The sequence below is a fragment of the Heterodontus francisci genome, chromosome 36, assembly GCF_036365525.1.
Source record: "Heterodontus francisci isolate sHetFra1 chromosome 36, sHetFra1.hap1, whole genome shotgun sequence".
Lineage (NCBI taxonomy): Eukaryota > Metazoa > Chordata > Chondrichthyes > Heterodontiformes > Heterodontidae > Heterodontus > Heterodontus francisci.
In genome coordinates this window covers 4706272-4731925 of record NC_090406.1, presented here as the reverse complement: position 1 = coordinate 4731925, position 25654 = coordinate 4706272, and the positions used below count along the sequence as shown (strand labels likewise).

The 25654-nt window shown below is 45.1% G+C and overlaps 1 protein-coding gene across 1 annotated transcript in view; it reads left to right on the top strand.

Annotated features, from left to right (window-relative positions):
• kcnn1a (potassium intermediate/small conductance calcium-activated channel, subfamily N, member 1a) overlaps positions 1-25654 on the top strand; it is an 81486-nt gene that overhangs the window by 33619 nt on the left and 22213 nt on the right. Inside the window, exons 3-6 of the mRNA XM_068015786.1 lie at positions 6745-7163; positions 19591-19732; positions 21413-21523; positions 22560-22687. Coding sequence (XP_067871887.1) covers positions 6745-7163; positions 19591-19732; positions 21413-21523; positions 22560-22687 — 800 coding nt within the window. The remainder of the gene's footprint in view (positions 1-6744; positions 7164-19590; positions 19733-21412; positions 21524-22559; positions 22688-25654) is intronic.

Here is a 25654-nt window from a genome sequence, read left to right as displayed (position 1 = left end):
GGGGCAGAAAGTAATCCTTTCCTAGTATGTGAGACCCAGCACCACCGTGGGTACAGCAAGCACTAACTGAGCCAGTGGAGCTGCACTGAGCTGGGTTACACACAGCTAGAGCTGAGGAGGAGATCAACAGCTTCCCTGTACAAACCAACCACAGACATGGGACATGGGCTACAGAATGAGCAGCTCCGATTATTTTGAAAGCGGAACTAATCTTTAAAAGTTCCTTTTGAAACCTCTTTTGGAGCTGGTCCAACCTAAACTCAATAATTCATTGCAGATTAGCATGACTTTCTTTCTCTCTCTCTCTCTCTTCCATTTAATCATTTATTCTTTGACTGGATTCAAAAGAAACAAGAGTGTAGCTTTGGACACTGTTGTTTCAGGGTGAGGGCATTGAGCACCGGAACAGAAACCTGCAAACTCCCCTCCAAGCCACACACCATCCTGATTTGGAACTATATCGCCATTCCTTCACTGTCGCTGGGTGAAAATCCTGGAACTCCCTTCCGAACAGCACTGTGGGTGTACCTACACCATACACACTGCAGCGGTTCAAGAAGGCATCTCACCACCACCTTCTCAAAGACAATTAGCATGGGCAATAACAGCGACACTCTCATCCCATGAATGAATAAAACTGAAGAAACTCAGCCTATGATTGTTACTATCTTCCCTGTGCTGCTAAATTTGTCCTGCACTTTCAGCCTATCCAAAAATCTGAGCCCCAGATGCCTTTGGAAGGACCGATTCCTTCATGTTGTCAATCGTGCTTCAAGCAGGTATCAGAACAGCTTTAAAATGTTCATAAGAACTTGCATTTATATAGCATCTTAAACGTAATAAAAAACATCAAGGTTTTTTGACACTGAGCCATATAACAAGATATTGGGATATTGATCATCTGAGCTCCAGGACATCACTGCAGGAGTTCCTCAGGGTAGTGTCCCAAGATTTGGTCAAATAGGTAGGTTTTGAAGGAGGAAAGGGAGAGGTTTGGGAAGAATTTCAGAGGTTCGGGTCAAGGCAGCTGAAGGCCTGGCCGCCAATTGCAGAGTGATGGAAATCGGGGATGTGCAAGAGGCCAGAATTGGAGGAGTGCAGAGATCGCAGAGAGTTATGGAGCAGGAGGAGGTTACAGAGATTAGAGAGAGCAGAGGCCATGGAGGGATTCAAAAACAAAGATGAGAATTTTAAAATTGAGTTGTCGCTGGACTGGGACTCACTGTAGGTCAGCGAGTACAGGGGTGATTGAATAGAACTTGATGTGAGTTAGGAAATAGGCAGCAGAGTTTTGGATGAGCTTAAGGTTACAAAGAGTGCAAGGTGGGAGGCCAGCTGGGAGAATGTTGTATCTTACAGCACAAAGGGCTTGTCAGAAATTGCAGCCATTGTCCTTTTGCCATTAAGTTTGCATTTACGAGCAGAGCCACTTTAAGAATTCTTGGGATTTGAGCCCAAAAACACTGGTGGCCTCCGCACTCCCCAAGCACAACTCCCCTCCTGATCCATTCAAACATCCATTTTCAACCTACAATGTTCATTCCGTTCACTCATTTGTAAAGTTTGAAACTAGACATCTTCAAATGTGTAAAAATAATGTGTAAATTATGTTAATCTATCCAGTGAAGCATTAAAATTCTAATGATATGTCTAAACAATTATGTTAATTGAAAAACATTCTTATTAAAATAAATTCTGGCAGAACTATCTGACAACTCCTCAAGTAGCATTTTCGAATTTCAACCTGCATTAAATAGTTATTTTTCTGTATATTAGATCTTAGCTGTGGCTCAGTAGGTCTCGCTCTTACCTGTAAGTCAGAGGGTTGTGGGTCCTAGTCCTACTCCAGACACCTGAGCCCATATTCCAGGCGATTGCTTCTGTGTCGGTGTCCTGGCCAATATTTATCCCTCAACCAACATCACTAAAATGGATTATCTGGTCAATTATCTCATTGCTATTTGTGGGTTCTTACTGTGTGCAAATTGGCTGGTGCATTTTTTTTATTCATTCGTGGGATGTGGGCGTCACTGACGAGGCCAGCATTTATTGCCCATCCCTAATTGCCCTTGAGAAGGTGGTGGTGAGCTGCCTTCTTGAACCGCTGCAGCCCATGTGAGGTAGGTACACCCACAGTGCTGTTAGGAAGGGAGTTCCAGGATTTTGACCCAGCGACAGTGAAGGAATGGCGATATAGTTCCAAATCAGGATGGTGTGTGACTTGGAGGGGAACTTGCAGGTGTTGGTGTTCCCATGCATTTGCTGCTCTTGTCCTTCTAGTTAGTCGAGGTCGCAGGTTTGGAAGGTGCTGTCTAAGGAGCCTTGGTGCGTTGCTGCAGTGCATCTTGTAGATGGTACACACTGCTGCCACTGTGCATCGATGGTGGAGGGAGTGAATGTTTGTGAATGGGATGCCAATCAAGCGGGCTGCTTTGTCCTGGATGGTGTCGAGCTTCTTGAGTGTTGTTGGAGCTGCACCCATCCAGGCAAGTGGAGAGTATTCCATCACACTCCTAACTTATGCCTTGTAGATGGTGGACTGGCTTCGGGGAGTCAGGGGGTGCATTAGGCGCCACAGGATTCCTAGCCTCTGACCTGCTCTTGTAGCCATAGTATTTATATGGCTACTCCAATTCAGTTTCTGGTCAATGGTAGCCCCTAGGTTGCTGATAGTGGGGGATTCAGCAATGGTAATGCCATTGAATCTCAAGGGGAGATGGTTAGATACTCTCTTGTTGGAGATGGTCATTGCCTGACACTTTTGTGTGGCGCGAATGTTACTTGTCACTTATCAGCCCAAGCTTGGATATTGTCCAGGTCTTGGTGCATTTCTACACAGACTGCTTCAGTATCTGAGGAATTGCGAATGGTGCTGAACATTGTGCAATCATCAGCGAACATCCCCACTTCTGACCTTATGATTGAAGGAAGGTCATTGATGAAGCAGCTGAAGATGGTTGGGCCTAGGACACTATCCTGAGGAACTCCTGGGACTGAGATGATTGACCTCCAACAACCACAACCATCTTCCTTTGTGCTAGGTATGACTCCAGCCAGCGGAGGGTTTTCCCCCTGATTCCCATTGACTTCAGTTTTGCTAGGGCTCCTTGATGCCACACTCGGTCAAATGCTGTCTTGATGCCAAGGGCAGTCACTCTCACCTCACCTCTTGAGTTCAGCTCTTTTGTCCATGTTTGAACCAAGGCTGTAATGAGGTCAGGAGCTGAGTGGCCCTGGCGAAACCCAAACTGAGCGTCACTGAGCAGGTTATTGCTAAGCAGGTGCCGCTTGACAGCACTGTTGATGACACCCTCACACAAAGGGGAGTGGAATTCTGGAACTCTCTTCCCTAAAAAGCTGTTGAGGCTGGAGGTGGATGCGGTGGCGGGTGGTGCAGTTGAAAATTTCAAAACTGAGATTGATAGATTTTAGTTGGATAGGGGGATTGACTGATGATTGAGCATAGACTGATGGGGTGGTAATTGGCCGGGTTGGACTTGTCCTGCTTTTTGTGTACAGGACAAACTTGGACAATTTCCCACATTGCCGGATAGATGCCAGTGTTGTAGCTGTACTGGAACAGTTTGGCTAGGGGTGCGGCAAGTTCTGGAGCACAGGTCTTCAGTACTATTGCCAGAATATTGTTAGGGCCCATAGCCTTTGCAGTATCCAGTGCCTTCAGTTGTTTCTTGATATCACGCAGCGTGAATTGAATTGGTTGAAGTCTGGCATCTGTGATACTGGGGACTTCAGGAGGAGACCGAGATGGATCATCAACTTGACACTTCTGACTGAAGATTGTTGCAAATGTTTCAGCCTTATCTTTCGCACTTATGTGCTGGGCTCCCCCATCATTGAGGATGGGGATATTTGTGGAGCCACCTCCTCCAGTTATTTGTTTAATTGTCCACCACCATTCACGGCTGGATGTGGCAGGTCTGCAGAGCTTCGATCTGATCTGTTGGTTATGGGATCACTTAGCTCCGTCCATCGCATGCTGCTTGTGCAGTTTGGTATGCAAGTAGTCCTGGGTTGTAGCTTCACCAGGTTGACACCTCATTTTGAGGTATGCCTGGTGCTGCTCCTGGCATGCCCTCCTGCACTCTTCATTGAACCACATTGCAACACTGACTATACTTCCAAAGTACTTCATTGGCTGCAAATATGTTTTGGGGCATCCTGAGGTTGTGACAGGTTCTATATAAATGCAAGTACTTTCTTCCTTTACTTAGTATATGTGTCCCCTTCATCGTTAACTGTTGAACTCCCCCTCTTTCCCCTCTCTCTTTGGTTTTTCCTTTGAGGGGGCTTCATCTCTTAACCATTCCCAGTTTTGATGCGAGGCTCCTAACCAGTTAGGTTTGCTAACACTGCTTGGACAGATTCCAGGAGGTTTCATCATGTGACCTCAGCTGCCCCACCCCCACACTCCCACCATTGGCTGTCTGACACGTCCATCCTCGTAGCATTCTGCCCGCCCGTGACCAATTGGAAAAGGAATGAAGTCTTCATTACCCCAATTGGATGAATCTTGACTGTTGGAAATGGCCATTTTATCCCCCATTTCCAATATTTTTCTAACTAATGAAACTGTTCTAAGAAAATGAAGAAACAAAATTTGTAATTTAATGTTGTGATTTCTCTCCCGGGTGTTGCATGCACTGATGTTCTGGAGGCAAATCTTTAATTCCTGGAGACTCTAGCCCAATCCTGGAGAGTTGGCAACCCTTATCCCTAACACATTAACTCCTTGTTATCTCTTGGGGAAAGACTAGCTTCGTGTGTTCCCCATTATTGTTATTACATTTAAATTTGCAGCATTGAATGACAATTGGTGAAAGAAGATCCTTTCAGCTGATCCTGATGTGTGAAGCTATTTGTGGTACTGCAGTGTTGCAGTGAAATCTCTCTGGATTGACAGCACATTATCTGCAGTGTCAGCCCCAGGGACTGAGTTGGAAGCTGCATTATATGGGCGGGATGAGGGTGGGAGTGAGGGGTGGGTGTGTGGAGGAGGTGGTGTGTGGGAAAATTTGATAGTCTAGGAGATTCTAGAAGCAACCATTAAACTATCAGCATTGTAACTGCTATATCAGAGTGTTAAAGTCAAGACTCTCCTGCATTCGGTGACCAGGCTGCTCAATGCAATAAATAATTGAGAACAATGCTTTTTGAGTTTTAAGCTCGGATCAGGGATTTCTCACAATAGGAGTGTAAGGGAATTGATTTATTACCACCCTGCTGAAATTCAGGTGCGCAAGTCCTGCCCTCACCAAATTGACAAGCTGGTTCCATGTGTTGCATTTGATATAAAGCCTCTAATCTCAGGAATTCTCTGTCAATAATTGATCCCATTTTCTCTCTCTGACAGTACCAGGCAGATTTTGCTTTTACTTCTATCAGGTCGACATCTGAAAGAGAAAGGGGGGAGAAAATCTAAAAGCAAAATACTGCGGATGCTGTAAATCTGAAATAAAGATAGAAATGGTGGAAACTCAAGTCAGGTAACTTATGCGGAGAGAGAAACTGAGTCAGCTGTTCAATGACCTTTCATCAGAACTGGAAGATGTTACAGATTTAACAGTTTTTAAGCAAGTACAGAGTCAGGGAAAAGGGAAGAAGCCTATGATCATTTTTGACATTTAGGGCCGAATTTGATGCTCTTCCCCCATGGCAGGTTTGGAGGTGGGGAGAGCATAAAATGGGGTGGTTCCCACCTCCACCAAAATTTAGTCCAGAGTGGGAAGGCCTGTGAATGGACTTCCCGTACCGCCACCAAACGAGGCCCTTAACTGGGCAGTTAACCCCCTATTAAGGACCTCATCCCACCACAGCCACAATTAGCTGTGCAGCGGGCAGCCTCGCCGCCACACGGGAAGCACGGCAAGAAAAACCATGCGAGCTGCTTCCCGGCTCCGGGGTGTGGAGTTGGGGAGGGGGTGGTCTGCCTCATTAAGGCACAGTGCCTGAAGGGGAGGGTCTGCTGAGGGACACCCCCTCCCACCCTGATCTACGTTAAGCCTAGTTCCAGCGCTGCTCCTCGGCCTCCAGCAGCAGCCACTGCCTCTGTGATGGTGCTACAGCACAGGCCTCTGATTGGCCAGCAGCTCTCCAAGGGAGGACGTCCGGCGATGGGGTCCTAGATCCTATGGAAGGGCCGCCAGCGTCCACTTAAGTGCCTGATTGGCACTAAATTCGGTGGGCCTTCTGGAAAAGAGGCGACATGGGGATCTCAGCCCCTGGAGACCCCCGCTGCCAGGATAAAATTCCCCCTTAATCAATCATCCTTCACCCTATCGCAGACCTTTACCTTTTTGCGATCTGATTGACGATTAAAGGATTTGATTGGTTAGATAGGCAAAACGTTTTCCTCTGTGGGGGGGCAGGGGAGTCCAGAACAAGGGGGCAGAACCTTAAAATTGGAGCCAGGGCTGTTCAAGGGAGCACTTCTTCACACAAATGGGGAGTGGAATTCTGGAACTCTCTTCCCTAAAAAGCTGTTGAGGCTGGAGGTGAATGGGGTGGGGGTGTGGAGTGCAGTTGAAAATTTCTAAACTGAGACTGATAGATTTTTGTTGGATAGGGGGATTAAGGATCACAGAATCAAGGTGGGTAAATAGAGTTAAGATACAGATCAGTCGTGATCTAATTGAATGGTGGAACACACTCGAGGGGCTGAATGGCCTCTTGCTGTTCCGATGACTCTCTCGGGCCTAATCCCGCTATCTGCTTCTTGGCTTCCAGCTCTTCATGGTTGACAATGGAGCCGATGATTGGAGAATAGCCATGACGTATGAAAGGATATTTTTCATCTGCCTGGAGTTGCTGGTGTGTGCAATCCACCCGATCCCTGGACAATATATTTTCACATGGACTGCACGTCTCGCCTTCAGCTATGCGACGTCATTGGCCAATGCGGACGTGGACATTATCCTCTCCATCCCTATGTTCCTAAGACTCTATCTGATCGCCAGGGTGATGTTGCTCCACAGTAAACTATTTACGGATGCCTCATCTCGAAGCATTGGAGCATTAAACAAGATAAACTTCAACACTCGCTTTGTAATGAAGACTCTCATGACAATTTGTCCAGGGACCGTGCTCCTGGTCTTTAGTATCTCTTCGTGGATTATTGCTGCCTGGACCGTACGTGTGTGCGAAAGGTAAGGCAAAGCCTCGCTTCTTCAGTCCTTCTGACCATTACCACACCCTCCAGTACCTCGTCCCAGGAATATTCTTTCAGTGTGAGTCTAGACATGGAACCTCAATGAGTGGCTGACGGGGGCACAAACACAATTGAGATGTGGAATCCAAGTTAAACCCTTTCCCTTCACCTTGTAAGAGTATTTTCACAATTTGGAGCTCTCTGAGGTCCTGCACTCAAAGAGCACTGCTTGGAGGGATCAGGAGCTCCACAAACCTCGGAGTGTTGCTGACTACTGGCAGTATAGTGTTCGGGGAACTTACCTTCTGGTGCTTATTTACTGGATTTTATGTTATCTAGGTGGTGATAGCTCTGCAAAAGGGGAGATTTCCCATTTTTGACAACTGGTGAGAGCACTACAGAGTAAAGCTCCCTCTACACTGTCCCCATCAAACACTCCCAGGGCAGGTACAGCACAGGTTAGATCCAGAGTAAAGCTCCCTCTACACTGTCCCCATCAAACACTCCCAGGACAGGTACAGCACAGGGTTAGATCCAGAGGAAAGCCCCTTCTACATAGCATTAGCTATGAGGAGAGGTTGGATAACCTCGGATTGTTTTCACTGGAACGACGGAGGTGGAGGGGTGACATGATAGAGGTTTACAAAGTTATGAGCGGCATGGACAGAGTGGATAGTCAGAAGCTTTTTCCCAGGGTGGAAGAGTCAGTTACTAGGAGACATAGGTTTAAGGTGAGAGGGGCAAAGTTCAGAGGGGATGTGCGAGGCAAGTTCTTTACACAGAGGGTGGTGAGTGCCTGGAACTTGCTGCCGGGGGAGGTGGTGGAAGCAGGTACGATAGCGACGTTTAAGAGGCATCTTGACAAATACATGAATAGGATGGGAATAGAGGGATACGGTCCCTGGAAGTGCAGAAAGTTTTAGTTTAGGCAGGCATCAAGAGCAGCACAGGCTTGGTGGGCCGAATGGCCTGTTCCTGTGCTGTACTGTTCTTTGTTCTTTGTACACTGTCCCATAAAACGCTCCTAGGTGTGTGAGTCCATGTCTGCCCTCCGTGAGTGTGCGACCTTGCTCACTCTGACTGTTTCAATCTCTTGTTCCTGCACATACTTTTCTCCTTCCCTACTTCGAGCTCTGTCACTCTTGCTCATTTGATCTCCCTCCCTCCCTCTGTCTTGCTCACTCAATTTTGTTCGCACTTATTAACTCGCCCTTTCACAGTCTTATCACGCTTGCTCACCCTATCTGTTTCTCTCTCACCTGGTTGCTCAACCTCTCTCTCTTGCTCTCTGTTATTCTATCAATTTCACTATCTCTTACTTTTCTTCCCACTGCCCCATGCCCCCCACATATCTGAGTGAGCTAACAGGACCAGGATGGCCCAAACCACCCTACCCTCCCATTAAGTATAAAGTTAAACACCAACTCAGGTCATGCCACTGCTGTAAAACTGTGCGTCCTGAATATTAATGAGCCAGAAGCTGTCACATTCTCTAACATCCCTTTAAACCAGTCAATCTATTTCCTTTCTGGCATGTGAGTCCAAGTCTTGTTCAGATTCCTCGTCAGTTTTATCTTCAATGCCCCTATATATAAAAAACAGAATTTTCCCTGTGAATGGCTATTTCCATTTTGGTAGAAGTGCAACATGATCAGCATCCCTGCACTTGTAAATCTAGATATCTGCATCCCTAGATCTCTCCATTCCTTGACTCCAGTGAGAATTTTACTGTTTGGGTATCATTCCACGTTGTGTTCTGTTTCCAAAAGCTACCTCTTCAGTTACCTTTGTTAAGCAGTCTTTCCCACCTATTAACCTGTTGGGTGTGAGATTCTGTTGGCACTCACAGGGAAGTAAGGTTGAAGTTGCAGAGGCTCTGGCCACAATCTTCTTTAGATACGGGGGTGGTGCCAGAGAACTGGAGGATTGCAAATGTTACACTCCTGTTCGAAACAGCAAAGAGGGATAAACCTGGCAAATACAGGGCAGTCAGCCTAACATTGGTGGAGAAACTTTTAGAAACATTAATCCAGGACCAAATTAATTGTCACTTGGACAAATATGAATTAATAACAAAGTCAGCATGGATTTATTAAAGACAATCCTGTTGGACTATTTGATCAAGTTCTTTGATTAGGTAACGGAGAGGGAGGAAGATGTGTATATGGACTTGCAAAAGACATCTGACAAGGTACCAAATATTAGACTTGTTGACAAAATTGAAATAAATGGGCTCACCACCACCTTCTCAAGGGCAATTAGGGATGGGCAATAAATGCTGGTGACACCCACATCCCTGAATGAATTTTTTTTAAAAAGGGATAGTGGCAGCCTGGATACAAAATTGGCTCAGGAACAAAAAGCAGAGAGTAGTAGCAAACGGGTTGTTTTCCAAACAGAAGGGATGGACACAATTGTGTGTCTCATAGGTCCTTATTAGGACCAGTGCTCTTTTTGATGTATATTAATAATCTGAACCTGGTCTATACAGGGCATAATTTCAAAGTTTGCAGTTGGCACAAAAAGCGGAAATGTAATAAACAGTGAGGAGGACATCGGCAGGCTGATTGAAATGGGCAGACACATGGCAGATTAAATTTAATGCAGAGAAGTGATTCGTTTTGGTAGGAAGAATGAGGAGAGGCAATATAAACTAAAGGGGGAGCAGGAACAGAGAGGCCTGGGGTTTTATGTACACAAATCTTTGAAGGTGGCAGCATTATAAAACATAACTTGATACTGAGCCACCTGGGCAAATATTAGGATAGGTGACCAAAAGCATGGTCAAAGAGTTGGTTTTAAGGAGGGTCTTAAAAGAGGAAAGAGAGGTAGAGAGGTTTAGCGAGGGAATTTAAGAGCTCAGGGCCCAGGCAGCTGAAGGTACAGCCGCCAACAGTGAAATGATTAAACACAAGCAAAATACTGTGGATGCTCGAAATCTGAAATAAAAACAGAAAATGCTGGAAATACTCAGCAGGTCTGGCAGCATATGTGGAGAGAGAAACCAAGTTATTGTTTCAGGTCTCAGTTCTAATGAAAGGTCATTGACCTGAAATGGCAATTGTTTCTCTCTCCACAGATGCTGCCTGACCTGCTGAGTATTTCCAGCATTTTCTGTGAAACAATTAAAATCGGGGATGCTCAAAAAGCCAGAATTGGAAGAGCCCAAAAAGAGGAAAATAGGAGCAGGCCATTCAACCCATCGAGCCTTCTCTGCCATTCAATACAATCATGGCTGATCATCCACTTCAATGCCTTTTTCCCCACACTATCCCATATCCCTTTATGTCATTTGTATTTAGAAATCTGTCAATCTCTGCTTTAAACATACTCAATGACTGAACTTCCACAGCCCTCTGGGGTAGAGAATTCCAAAGATTCACAGCCCTCTGAGTAAAGAAATTTCTCCTCATCTCTAGTGACTTCCCCCTTATTTTGAAAATCCACGTATACTACGTCCACAGACTCCCCTCGTTCTAGACTCCCCAACCAGGGGAAACATCTACCCTGTCTGTCCCTTTCAGTATTTTGTAGGTTTCAATGAGATCACCTCTCATTCTTCAAAACTCTAGAGAATACAGACCCAGTTTCCCCAATCTCTCTTCATTGGACAGTCCCACCATCCCAGGAACAAGTCTGATGAACCTTCGTTGCACTCCCTCTAAGGCAATAATATCCTTCCTAAGGTAAGGGGACCAAAACTGCACACAGTACTCCCGGTGCAGTCTAACCAAGGTTCTATACAATTGAAGCAAGACTTCACTACTCTGGTACTCAAATCCTCTTGCGATAAAGGGTAACATACCATTAGGCTTCCTAATTGCTTGCTGCACCTGCATGTTAGCTTTCAGTGACTTATTGATGAGGGCACCGAGGTCCCTTTGTACATCTACACTTTCTAATCTCTTACCATTTAAGAAATACTCTGCACATTTGTTCCTCCTACCAAAGTACATAACCTCACATTTTCCACATTATATTCCATCCACCATGTTCTTGCCCACTCTCTAAGTCTGTCCAAATCCCCTTGATGCAGCTTTGCATCTTCCTCACAACACACAATCCCACCTAGTTTTATGTCATCCGTGAACCTTTGGTTCCCACATCCAAATCATTGATATATATTGTGAACAGATGCGGCCCAAGTGCTGTTCCTTGCGATACCCCACTAGTCACAAACTGCCAGTGCGAGAATGAACCGTTTATTCCTACTCTGTTTTTTGCCTGTTAACTAATCCTTAATCCATGCCAGTATATTACCTCCTATCCCATGTGCTTTAATTTTGCTAACCAACCTCCTGTGGGGGACTTTATCAAAAGCCTTCTGAAAATCCAAGTATACCACGTCCACAGACTCTCCTTTATCAATTCTGTTAGTAACATCCTCAAAAAACTCCCAACAGGTTTGTCAAACGTGATTTCCCATTCATAAATCCATGTTGACTGCCCAATCAGATCATTATTATCCAAGTGTCCATTTACATCCTTTAGAATAGATTCCAACACTTTCCCTACTACTGATGTAAAGCTAACAGGTCTGTAATTCCCTGTTTTCTCTCTCCCTCCCTTCTTAAATAGTAGGGTGACATTTGCTACCTTCCAATCTGCGGGAGCCGTTCCAGAATATATAGAATTTTGGAAGATGATCACCAATGCATCCACTGTCTCCATAGCTACCTCTTTCAACATTCTGGGATGTAGAATATCGGGTCCTGGGGACTTATCAACCTTCAGCCCCATTAATTTCTCCAGTACAAAATCCTGGAACTCTCTTCCAACCAGCAGTGTGGGTGTACCTACCCCACATGGACTGCAGCAGTTCAAGAAGGCAGCTCATCACCACCTTCTCAAGGATAATTAGAGATGGGCAATAAATGCCGGCCTGGCCAGCAACACCCACATCCCATGAATGAATAATTTTAAAAAACAACCTTCTTACTAATACTGATTTCCTTCAATTCCTCATTCTCCCCAGGATCTCTAATTCTGGGAGATTTCTTGTATCTTTCTCAGTTAAGACTGACACAAAGTAATCATTTAGTTTCTCTGCCATTTTTCTTATCCCCATTATAAATCTCTTGACTCTGCTTGTAATGGACCCATATTTGTCTTAGCCAGACTTTTCCTTTTTATGTACCTATGGAAGCTTTTACAGTCCATTTTTGTTTTTTTGCAAGTTTACATTCATATTCTATTTTTTTAATCAGTTTCTTGGTCTTCCTTTGCTGTATTCTAATATCCTCCCAATCCTCAGGTTTACTACTATTTCTGGCAACTTTATAGGCCTTTTCTTTTAATCTTATACAATCTTTAACTTCCTTTGTTAACAACAGTTGACTGTCTTTTCTTTTAGGGTTGTTGTGCCTTGCAGGAATATATAGTCGCTGTAAGTTATGTAATATTTCTTTAAAGACTATCCATTGCCTCTGTACTGTCATACCTTTTAATGTATTTTGCCATTCTACCTCAGCCAATTTGCCTCTCATACCTTCATAATTTTCTTTGTTCAGATGTAACACTCTGGCTTCAGATTGAACTACCTGACTTTCAAACATAATGTAAAATTCTATCATATTATGGTCACTCATCCCTAAAGGTTCTTTTACAATAAGATTATTAATTAACCCTTTCTCATTACATAATACTAGATCTAAAATAGATTGTTCTCTAGTCGGTTCCTCAACATACTGCTCTAGAAAACCATCCCTAACTCACTCCAGAAACTCATCCTCCACAGCATTAGTGCTCTTTAGGTTTACCCAGTCTATGTACAGATTGAAGTCACCCATGATCACTGTATTATCCATACTACATGCTTCCCTAATCTCCTGATTAATACCATTCCCCACACTACTACTACTGTTTGATGGCCTGGAAACAACTCCTACCACTATTTGCTGCCCCTTGCTGTTTCTTAGCTCCACAAACAGATTCCACAGTTTGTTCTTCCGATCTGAGATCCTCCCTTTTTAATGTACTGATCCCAAGCCTTATTATCAGTGCAACACCACTTCCTTTTCGTCTGTCCTTCCTGAATGTCGAATATCCTTGAATATTCAGTTCCTAGTCTTGGATACCCTGTAGCCACGTTTCCGTAATGGCAATTAGATCATACCCATTAACCTCTATTTGTGCCTTTAAATCATCTACCTTGTCGCGAATGCTGTGTGCATTCAGATTGAGTGCCCTTAATCTTGTCTTCTTGACATTATTCTGCATTCTAAGCCTAGTTGATGCTCGCCTTTGTTTCGCCTGCCTTCTAATGTCACTTGCTACTTTTCTGCCTCCTGTTACCAACTTTACTTCCTTCCAATTTGAGCTACACCTCAGGTTCCCATCCCCCTGACAAGCTAGTTTAAACCCTCCCTAACAGCACCAGTAAATCTCCCCGCAAGGATGTTAGTTCCAGTCCTGTTAAGGTGTAGCCAGTCCATCTTGTACAGGTCCCACCTGTCCCAATGCCTCAGAAAGCTGATGCCCTCCCTCCTACACCAATCCTCCAGCCATGTGTTCAGTCAATCCTCCTATTCCTATGTTCACTAGCACATGGCACTGGGAGTAATCCTGAGATTACTGCTCGAGGTCATGCTTTTTAATTTACTTCCTACCTCCCTAAAATCTGCTTTCAGGACCTCACCCCTCTTCCTACCTGTGTCATTGGTACCAATGTGGACCACGACCTCTGGCTGTTCACCCTCCCCCAGAAGAATGTCCTGTAGCCGCTCCTTGACCATGGCAGCAGGGAGGCAACAAACCATCCTGGAGTCACCTTTACTGCCACAGAAATGCCTGTCCGATCCCCGATCAAATCCCCTATCACTATTGCTCTTCCAATCTTCTTCCTCCCCACCTGTGCAGCTGAGCCACCTGTGGTGCACTCCCCTGAGGAACCATCACCCTCACCAGTATCCAAAAATGGAAAACCAATTAGCAAGCAAGATAGACTCAGGGGACTCCTGCACTACCTGCCTGCTTCTCTTAAACTGCCTGGTGGTCACCCATTCCCTCTCTGCCTGCATGCTCCTAACCACCTCCCTAAACATGCTATCCACATAGTCCTCCACCTCACGGATGCACAACAGTGACTCCAGCCTCCACTCGAGTTCCGAAACCTGGAGCTCAGGCTTCTGCAGCCAACGACACTTTCTGCAGACGTGTTCGTCCGTGACTTCCCACATACTGCAGGATGTGCATTCCTCTTGGCCGAGCTGTCCTGCCATACTGTAATTTTAAAAACTATTTATTACAATTAGAATAAGTAGAATAACATACGAGTCACTCACCAATCAGCTTCATCCCCTGTACCGAAAAAAAATCCAGCTACTGGAGGCTGAAAAAGGGTAGAAAAAGAAAGGAGTCCCTCCCTCACTGAACTCCCTCACTCACCAAATTCCCACTTTACTCTCTGTGTACTCAAAGCAGCACTGAGGAACCCTGCTTATATACGTTCTGAAAAAGAACCGATTCAAGCTTCTGAAAACCAGTTTAAGCCAGCTACCTAAATAACTAGCTGCAGCTCCTCCCAGAGCACTAGTATACCCCTGTTTTAAGGCTGGAATTAAAACTTAACTTCTCTTTACTCAAGGAGTAATTTTAGTTAACTGCTAAATTAAAGAAAAATTGACCCTTAAAAACCCTTTCTCACCAGACATACCAGACTCAGCAGCTCTCAGTTCAAACCGTCCGATGTCTGCAGTGAGTTGTTGCGATCTGGAATTCACTGCCGGAAAGGGCAGTGGAAACAGATTCAGCGGTAACTTTCAAAAGGGAATTGGATAAATATTTGAAGAGGAAAGATTTGCAGAGCTATGGGGGGAAAGGGAGTGGGACTAATGAGATGATTCTTTGAGAGCTGGCACAGGCGCGATGGGCTTAATGACTTCCTTGTGTACTCTATCATTTGATGAGTTAGATGTTGACTTCCATTTTGGGATGCTATTGGGTCACCATCAATTGTATTCAGTATTTAGTATCAGTTTGAATTGAAGGACCAATGCTGGAAAATATTGGGGTCACTGTCAGGTATTATTGAACACTGGAAAAGGGAAAGTTTGAAATTGATTTTTAAAAATAATTGAAAAGGTACTTCATTGCCAGATAGAGCCTGCTGTGTGTTCTGTGCCGGGTGCTACTTTAGGGTAATACAGATTTCTCTTTCTTACGAAGAATCCCAGGTGAGGGTGGAGGCCCATACTGTAGGACTTCAACAAGCTTAGGAAGAGCAGTAGCGGTGATGGATCGAAGAGTAATGGTTAGAAGACACAGGAGGATGATTGAGTAAAGGGAGATGGGGTTGTAGAAAGCAAAATATCCACTGACTCGCCCAGCTAAAATGGAGCTGCCCTTCTCAGTTGTTAATACGATGCCGAGATGTTCCAGGAATTACTTCAACGCTGGTGTTAAAATAGCAACTTGACAGTTTGCTCATTCTCTGTTAGAGAATTCACCAAGGCTCCTTTAGACAGCACCTCCCAAACCTGCGACCTCTACCACCTAGAAGGACAGCTGACGCATGGGAACATCACCACCTGCAAGTTCCCCTCCGAGTCACACACCATCCTGACTTGGAACTATATCGCCGTTCCTTCACTGTCGCTGGGTCAAAATCCTGAAACTCCCTCTGTAACAGCACTGTGGGTGTACCCACCCCACATGGACTGCTCACCAGCCTCTTTTCAAGGGCAGCTAGCAATGGGCAATAAATGCTGGCCTTGCCTGAAAACTCCAGATCCTGTGGATGAATATATAATTTTTAACAAAGATCGATGTATAATGAAATCTGAAATTCACAGCGGGTTATTTAGCATTGGTAGGAGAAGGGATTCAAGATGGCAGCCATTGTTCAATTGGTAGCACACTCTGCCCTTGGTAACTTTGAACTAGGGGAGCTGGATAATGGGCCAGCTTTCTAGCCCTTGATTGATATCGATGCTGGAAAGTGCGGACATTGCACAGGGACCTGGACTTCTTTGTACATGCTCTCTCCCGCGGTCAAGTTGAAAATAACGAAAGTCAATCCAATTTTGACATTCTTTTCATGTGACAGCATCCTTCAAATTCTACTTGATGATGTTCAGTCAATCGAGGGAAACTGTGTTAGCGTTCCATGTTCAGTGAGGCACTGAGTTTAAGGAGTCAATTGCCAAGAAACGAAATCAAAGGGGCCGTGAAGACCAAATCAGAACCTAATTATCTAGAAAATAATGCGTTTCTTTTCTAAGAAAAATAGCAGCGTTTCTCATTATCTGAACAATTCTCCAAGGGAATAACAGGAATGGTGCCCAGTGATAAACAGGTCCATTAAAAACATGCTATTAGGGCAGCTTGCCATAGCTATTTACAACAATGATCTCCTTTTCTGATCTCATTTGTGCTGGATTCCAGTATCTGAACCCCAGACGATGCAAGCTCAGTCCTGGTCCTGTTTCTGTACTGCAGTAACTGCATTTTTGCCATGCAGTACTGTACCCCAGTGTTATACAGCGACAGACCTGACCCCACCAGTACTGTACCCCAGTGTTTTACAGCGACAAACCTGACCCCACCAGTACTGTACCTCAGTGTTTTACAGCGACAGACCTGACCCCACCAGTACTGTACCCCAGTGTTATACAGCGACAGACCTGACCCCACCAGTACTGTACCCCAGTGTTTTACAGCGACAAACCTGACCCCACCAGTACTGTACCTCAGTGTTTTACAGCGACAGACCTGACCCCACCAGTACTGTCCCCCAGTGTTATACAGCAACAGACCTGACCCCATCAGTACTGTACCCCAGTGTTATACAGTGACAGACCTGACCCCACCAGTACTGTACCCCAGTGTTTTACAGCGACAGACCTGACCCCACCAGTACTGTACCCCAGTGTTTTACAGCGACAGACCTGTCCCCAACAGTACTGTACCCCAGTGTTTTACAGTGACAGACCTGTCCCCACCAGTACTGTACCCCAGTGTTTTACAGCGACGGACCTGTCCCCACCAGTACTGTACCCCAGTGTTATACAGTTACAGACCTGTCCCCACCAGTACTGTACCCCAGTGTTATACAGTTACAGACCTGTCCCCACCAGTACTGTATGCCAGTGTTATACAGTGACAGACCTGTCCCCACCAGTACTGTACCCCAGCGTTATATAGTGACAGACCTGTCCCCACCAGTACTGTCCCCCAGTGTTATACAGTGACAGACCTGTCCCCACCAGTACTGTACCCCAGTGTTATACAGTGACAGACCTGTCCCCACCAGTACTGTACCCCAGTGTTATACAGTGACAGACCTGTCCCCACCAGTACTGTATGCCAGTGTTATACAGTGACAGACCTGTCCCCACCAGTACTGTACCCCAGTGTTATACAGTGACAGACATGTCCCCACCAGTACTGTATGCCAGTGTTATACAGTGACAGACCTGTCCCCACCAGTACTGTACCCCAGTGTTATACAGTGACAGACCTGTCCCCACCAGTACTGTATGCCAGTGTTATACAGTGACAGACCTGTCCCCACCAGTACTGTACCCCAGTGTTATACAGTGACAGACCTGTCCCCACCAGTACTGTACCCCAGTGTTATACAGTGACAGACCTGTCCCCACCAGTACTGTACCCCAGTGTTATACAATGACAGACCTGTCCCCACCAGTACTGTACCCCAGTGTTATACAGTGACAGACCTGTCCCCACCAGTACTGTACCCCAGTGTTATACAATGACAGACCTGTCCCCACCAGTACTGTACCCCAGTGTTATACAGTGACAGACCTGTCCCCACCAGTACTGTCCCCCAATGTTATACAATGCCAGACCTGTCCCCACCAGTACTGTACCCCAGTGTTATACAGTGACAGACCTGTCCCCACCAGTACTGTACCCCAGTGTTATACAGCGACAGACCTGTCCCCACCAGTACTGTACCCCAGTGTTATACAGTGACAGACCTGTCCCCACCAGTACTGTCCTCTGTGAAGTGGTCGAGAAAGCCACTGAGTTGCATCAAGCTGCTACAAGCACCTTCACCATGCGGACTGCAGTGGTTCAGAAAAGGCCCCACCCCCAACCTTCTCAGAACCACTAGGTGCTGGGCAATAAATTCCAGCCTCGCTAGTGGCACCCACATCCTGACAATGAACAAAAAGTAAAAATAAGTGCAGCCTCCAATTTTTTTCTTTTAATTAAACAGGAGATTTTTGTGTTGTGGCCATTGTCAAACTGTAAAACAAACTATTCAGAAGCAGGAAACAGACCAAGTTACCCGGAAACTGGAAACTACTTGTGTCTGTACATGTGTGTGAACAAAAGGTGTAGACAGGATCCTGTGGATTGTGATGCCCCCATGAGTGAATAGCACACTGGCACTTGGTGTGCAGAGGGACAGTGGATGGATCAGAGGGTAGGCACAGATAATGAAGCATTATCTGACCAGGATTTACTGCCTCCTGAATTGGAAGGATTGAGGAGGAAACGGGAGCAAGAGAGAGGCTGGGGAGACCAAGGATTGTGAGCAGAGGCAACAAGGACCGATAGGAGAATCTCTTTTCCAATTATGAATTATTCTACAATAATTATGAATACGGTGTCTGCTTCAAAATTATAAATATCACTGGCAATGCTTACTCAGTCTAGTAAACATTGTGTTCAGTTCTGGGCACCACACTTTAGGAAGTTTATATTGGCTTTGGAGGGGGTGCAGTGCAGATTCACCAGGATGATACCAGGGTTAAATTATGAAGTTGCACAGACCAGACTTGTACTCTCTTGAGTTTATAAGATTAAGCTGTGATCTAATTGAGGTGTGTAAGACGATTAAATGGATTTGATAGTTTTTCTTGATTGACCTTATTTTGTCTGGTGGGGGGGGGTGGGGTGGTGGAGTCCAGAACAAAGGGGCAGAACCATAAAATTCGAGCCAGGCCATTCAGGGGTGATGTCAGGAGGAACTTCTTCACTCAAAGGGGATGGAAATCTGGAACTCTTCCCCCAACACCCCCCCAAAAAGCTATTGAGGCTGTGGGGCCAATTGATAATTGCAAAACTGAGAGAAATTTTTGTTACGTAAGAATATTAAGGGATAGGAACCAAGGTGGGCAAATGGAGTTAAGACACAGACCAGCCATGATTTAATTGAATGGTAGAACAGGCTCAAAGGGCTGAATGGCCTCTTCCTGCTCCTATGTTCCTAAGTTCCTTGAACCACCATAGACTGACTTACCTCATCTCCTTCTCTCCCACTACATTCAGCCTTGCTGTATTGCACTTTGGGCTATTCAGCCTTGGTGTGCTGCACTGTGAACCTCAACCCTTATGTTAGATTGAGTGAAGAAAAGGCATATAAGTATTTTTTTTTGAAGTGCCTGGTGTTCTGGTACCTTGGTACCACACTTGAATGGGTCCTAATTGTCATCTGCTCTGAACCCGAACAGATACCACGATAAACAGGAAGTCACCAGCAACTTTTTGGGAGCGATGTGGCTAATTTCAATTACGTTTCTGTCGATTGGATATGGAGATATGGTGCCTCATACATACTGTGGGAAAGGAGTCTGCCTACTTACCGGGATTATGGTAAGATTTTATGATAAAATTACAGTGAGAAACCAATATAATCCACAAAATAGGATGTGGTTGAGAAATAGGAGAAGGTGGGTGGGGTTGAGGGAGAGGGTGGGGTTGAGGGAGAGCGTGGGTGGCTGGGATTGATCTACGAAAAAACAACTTGTTTATCTATTAATGTTTTCCTGTTAATCTAAATTCCTGTGTTCTGCATGCCAAACTTTAAGTAACTAATAAATATAAATATGATTTTAAAAAACTTGGTGCAAACATTAATTTTGACGGGGCTACAGTTTCATTTAAACTTTTGCAGGTCATGCCTGCAGCCACCCTGGTTGGTCTACCCCAGATATTCCTTGCCCTAGTGCCTGATCCCATCTCCCTTCCTGGGTCTCCTCCCAAGTTCCACCTGATAGTTGACTAACTTGGTGACTTGCTTGACCCTGAACATCCAATACAGTATCAAATACACCTACTTCCACCTCCGATACATCTCCTGTCTCCACCCCATCTTAATCCCATGGCCGCTGAAACTCCTCATTCACCTCCTTATCACCTGGAGACCTGACAGTGCCTGTTTAAACTAAACCTCCAGTAAAATAGTAAACTAGGTGGGGAATGTTACAGGAGTGTATTGATTAGTCTTGCATTGGTGTCACTAACAGCAGTTCTGAGCCTGTGCATTCTCCCTTCTTGAATGTGTCTGGGAGCTGCAGAGCTTGTTGTAGAAAGGGGGTTGTTGGAGTCAAAACAATGTAAGTCAGGATGCAGGATTTGGCGAACCTTTAAGGAGGAACGGAGCAGCTATTTGCTCAGGGAACAGCACAGCGCATGTGGAGACACTGACAAGTCAGTGTGTGGAGGAGGATGGGGTTGGTGGTTAGAACAAACAATGCAGGCACAATCCCTGGGGGTAATGACCATCTGATTTCAGTATCCTTACTTGTTGCCCAATGCACCAGTTGATTAAATACTACTGCCAGTAACCCAGACAATGGGAGTGAAATGTGCTTTGGGTAATCAGCATTTGGCAGCTCGGTTTTATCCTCACTTGATTGACTTTTCCATTGAGTTCATTTGGGCAGAGTCTAAAACTGGCATCTGATTTGCCATCGCCTGTGCTGGGTGGCTTCCTAAGACCGATTTCACGCCCATTGAGGTTAGGAATCACCAACTCTGTTTGGACGTATTCTCAGAGGTTTAACCACATAATCCTCACGCCTCTGACCAGCTCATCCCCCACACTCTTGTCATTGGTACCTGGCACATCCCTCCTCGCAGTGCCATGTCCACACCACCAATCAGAAAGCAAGCAGAGTATTTGTTATCCGACTGACCACCAAGAATCATACCAACAGCCAATTATTATAAAAGAAGAAAAACTTGCATTTATAAAGCACCTTTCAGGACCTTGGGACATCTCAAAGAGCTTTTCAACCAATGAAATACGTTTTGAATTGTAGTCACTGTTTTAATGGAGGAAACATTGTTTTAATGTACAACAAATAACAAAAGCATTCAAAGAAAATTTAAAAACTTTTTTTGTAATGCCACCTATTTCCTCCCTGGGATATTAATCTTTAATTCCTGGAGACTTCAGGAGACTCCTGGAATGTTGGCGGCTCTACTGGGAGTGGGGAATGTGCTTGTTTACTTGTATATTTGTGTATTGTAATTTTGATTCTTTTGAAGGGAGCTGGGTGCACGGCACTTGTGGTCGCTGTGGTCGCACGGAAACTAGAACTTACCAAAGCTGAGAAGCATGTGCATAACTTCATGATGGACACACAGCTAACGAAGCGGGTGAGAGCTCATCGTAACCGTGTGCGGAGAGGGCCTGGACCTGAGTTCCCCATTAAACGCAACACCTGCCCAGTCTGTCCCCACACTGGGGGTCTGTTCTGACCTCTGGTTGACCGCCAATTCCCAGGGAAAAGAGCAACCCTCCACGGTGCAATATTGATACCCCACTGCCATTTTGAGGGCCTTGAAGGGAGTGAAAACCAAAACCACACACTTGTTGGCAGAACTAATATGGAGTGGGAATCGTAGCTAATCTTCCTTCCCTTCTCTTCTCCATCTGAAGGAACGAACTTGCATTTAAATCGCACCTTATTGCATCCTCAGCAAAATGCATTACAGCCAATGAAATTGTTTTGAAGTGTAGTCATTGTTGTATTGTTGGAAACGTGGCAGTCAATTTGCACACAGAAAGATCCCACAAACAGCAGTGAGATAATGACCAGATTATCTGTATTTAGTGATGTTCATTGAGGGAGGAATGTTGATAAGAATACCAGGGAGAACTCCCCTCCCCCCCCCCCCCCCCCCCAGCCCGCTCTTTATTCAAAATTGTGCCATGGGATCTGAGAGGGCAGGTGGGGTCTTGGTTTGTCATTTTATCCAATGCAGCACCTCCTCAGTATGGGCACCAGTAGTGTCAGCCTAGATTGTGTGCTCAAGTCCAAAGTGGGACTTGAACTCACAACCTTTGGACGCAGAGGTGAGTTTACTACAAAATGAACCAGTACTGGACCTGAGACAATCACTGGCTTTGGGAAAAGAGGAGGCAGAAAATTAGAGTGAATAATTGGAACTTGTAACCAATGTTCCCTCTCAGCCGCATGGCCGCATAGCAACCCAAACCTCCTGCGCAGGCCACGCACAAGTTGCCCCTTTAAGTCACTGCATGTGTGGTGCTGTGGAAAAAAAATTTAAAGGATCCATGCACTTAAACAAATTGGCAGCACACTACAAAAAAAAAATTACAGGTACGTTGCTTGTAACAAAGATTTCTTCTTCAAACACTTGTCGCTGACTGACGGTTCGTTTCTTTCAGGTAAAAAACACAGCTGCCAATGTACTCAGGGAAACGTGGCTGATTTACAAACACACCAAACTGGTAAAGAAGATTGACCACGCCAAAGTACGCAAACACCAACGGAAATTTCTACAAGCCATTCATCAGTGAGTAGATGGCCTCAGAGGGTTTTCCTCATGTTTATCCCCATTAACGTTATATTGAATTCAGCCTCCCAGGCATTGACGTGTGGGGCCTCCCTCCCCTCGTATCACTGCTTCGATCAGCTCTCCCACGTTCTGTGCAGTTTTCGGGAGGTCACTGTGTCTACTCTGTGTAATTTATCTGTCTGGTGAACGAGGCTGTTGAAATGCAACAGAAGAAAAGTTCTGCTGTTTCCTCATTGTCCACCTTCAATCCGACAGTGTTCAATGATCCCTAGTCTAGTTGGGTATCCATTAGTCCAGTTTTATAATCCCTAGACCGGTATTCATATTTAAAATCCCTTTCATATATTATTGATCTGCATTCACTTGTTACTGTAATTTTCCATTGACTCTCTTGGGAATTCATGTACCTCTGCAACCCAGTATTAATCTTCTCACCACTCTGTTCTCTGATTCAGCTCATTACTTTGTTGCCATGTCTTTTTATACTGATAAAAACAAGAGCAACTGTTCAGACTCCATGTCTCTGTATCTGACCTTGTTTCTATTTGTGTATTGTTTCATCTCTCTCTCTGTCCTTGTGCCTGTCCATCAAATTTATTTTCTGGAAAATACTTAAATACTTCATCAGATTTCAAGTTTCATGAGTGGCCAAATTTAATCAGGAATGGCCAGGTTCCTTCACGTGGTACCGAGCAGATCACATGTCTGATCCTCACACCAACAGTCGCTGTGTGTCACCTCATCATGGCTGTTTAAACACACTAGCTTTGAACGCTGGTCTCAGTGACTTGCATTGGCAGTGGAAGCAGAAAGAGTATTTCACCAAGAAGGCAGTTGAAGACATTATGGCCCAAATATTTATAGGGGTGTGAGGGAGGGGGTGATCATCAGGGATGGGAACCTGAGGGCAGTTTCAGATAGGACAAATTCAGAGCAGGGAAAAGGAGGCAGAAAATTAGCGAGTGACTCTGAAAGACAGAAGATGCAAAGGTTAAAAAGTGTGCAGCACAGGAATTTGGCAGTGTTAAAAGGTATTTATTTATTTAAATGCACGGAGTATAGCAAATAAAGCCGATGAGCTGAGGGCACAGACACATGGCAGCATGATATCATTGCTATAATGGAAACTTGGCTTCAAGAGGGGCAAAAATGGCAGCTCAACATCCTTGGATATCGAGTTTTCAGGCAGGATAGTGAGGGGGATGAAAAAAGAGGGAGTGTAGCATTATTGGTTAAAGAATCAATTACAGCTGTGAGGAGGGATGATATGCTAAATGAATTATCAAATAAGGCCATATGGGTTGAGCTCAGAAATAAAACAAAAAAGGGGCAGCCACACTACTAGGAGTGTACTATGGATCCCCAAATAGTGAGAGGGAGATAGAAGAACAAATATGTAGGCAAATTTCTGAGTGCAAAAACAATAGGGCAATAATAGTTGCGGATTTCAACTACCCTAATATCAACTGGGATACAAACAGTGTGAAGGGCACAGGGGGCACAAAATTCTTGAACTGCATTCAAGAAAACATTTTTAGCCAGCACTCAACAAGCCCAACGAGAGAGGGCGCAATTCTAGATTTAGTCTTAGGAAATGAAGCTGGGCAAGTGGATGACCATTTTGGAGATAGTGACCATAGTACAGTTAGATTTGCATTATTATGGAAAAGGAAAAAGATAGAACAGGAGTGAAAGTTCTAAATTGGGGGAAGCATATTTTACGAAGCTGAGAGGTGATCTGGCGAAAGTGGGCTGGATACAGCTATTTGAAGGAAAATCTGTGGCAAACCAGTGGGAGGCATTCAAAAGTCAGATTCTACGGGCACAGCGTAGACGTGTCCCCACAAAGAAAAAGGGTGGTACTGCCAAATCTAGAGCCCTCTGGTTCTCTAGAAGCATACAGGGTAAGATAAATCAGTAAAAGAAAGCTTATGACGGTCACAAAAAACTTAATACTTCAGAAAGCCGAGAGGAGTATAGAAAGTGCAGGGGTGAAGTAAAAAAGGAAATTAGGAAAGCAAAGAGAGGGCATGAAAAAATATTGGCAGGTAAAATCAAGGAAAACCCAAAGAGCACGAGGATAACTAAGGAAAGGGTAGGGCCTATCAGAGATGTACAAGGGAACTTGTGTGTGGATGCAGAAGATGCGGGCAGGGTTCTTAATGAGTAATAAAAACAAGAAATGCTGGAAATACTCAGCAGGTCTAGAAGCATCTGTGGAGAGAGAAGCAGAGTTAACCTTTCAGGTCAGTGACCTTTTATCAAAACTGGCAAAAGTTAGAAATATAATAGGTTTTAAGCAAATAAAGTGGGGGTGGGGCATGAGATAACAAAAGTGTTGATAGGACAGGGTCACAGAGAGTAACTGACCAGAAGGTCATGGAGCAAAGGCAAAGAGGATGTTAATGGTGTGCTGAAAGACAAAGCGTTAGTGCAGAGAGGGTGTTAATGGACAGAAAAGTCTTCCCCTCCCCTCCCCTGTCAGCATTCCGAAGGGATCGTTCCCTCCTGACACCCTGGTCCACTCCTCCATTACCCCCAACACCTCGTCCCCTTCCCATGGCACCTTCCTGTGCAATCGCAGGAGGTGTAATACCTGCACTTTTACCTCCTCTCCCCTCACTAACCAAGGCCCCAAACATTCTTTTCAGGTGAAGCAGCGATTTACTTGTACTTCTTTCAATTTAGTATACTGTATTCGCTGCTCACAATGTGGTCTCCTCTACATTGGGGAGACCAAACACAGATTGGGTGACCTCTTTGCGGAACACCTCCACTCATTCTGAAAGCATGACCCCGAGCTTCCGGTTGCTTGCCATTTCAACACTCCCCCCTGCTCTCATGCCCACATATCTGTCCTGGGCTTGCTGCAGTGTTCCAGTGAACATCAATGCAAGCTTGAGGAACAGCATCTCATTTACTGATTAGGCACACTATAGCCTGCCGGACTGAACATTGAGTTCA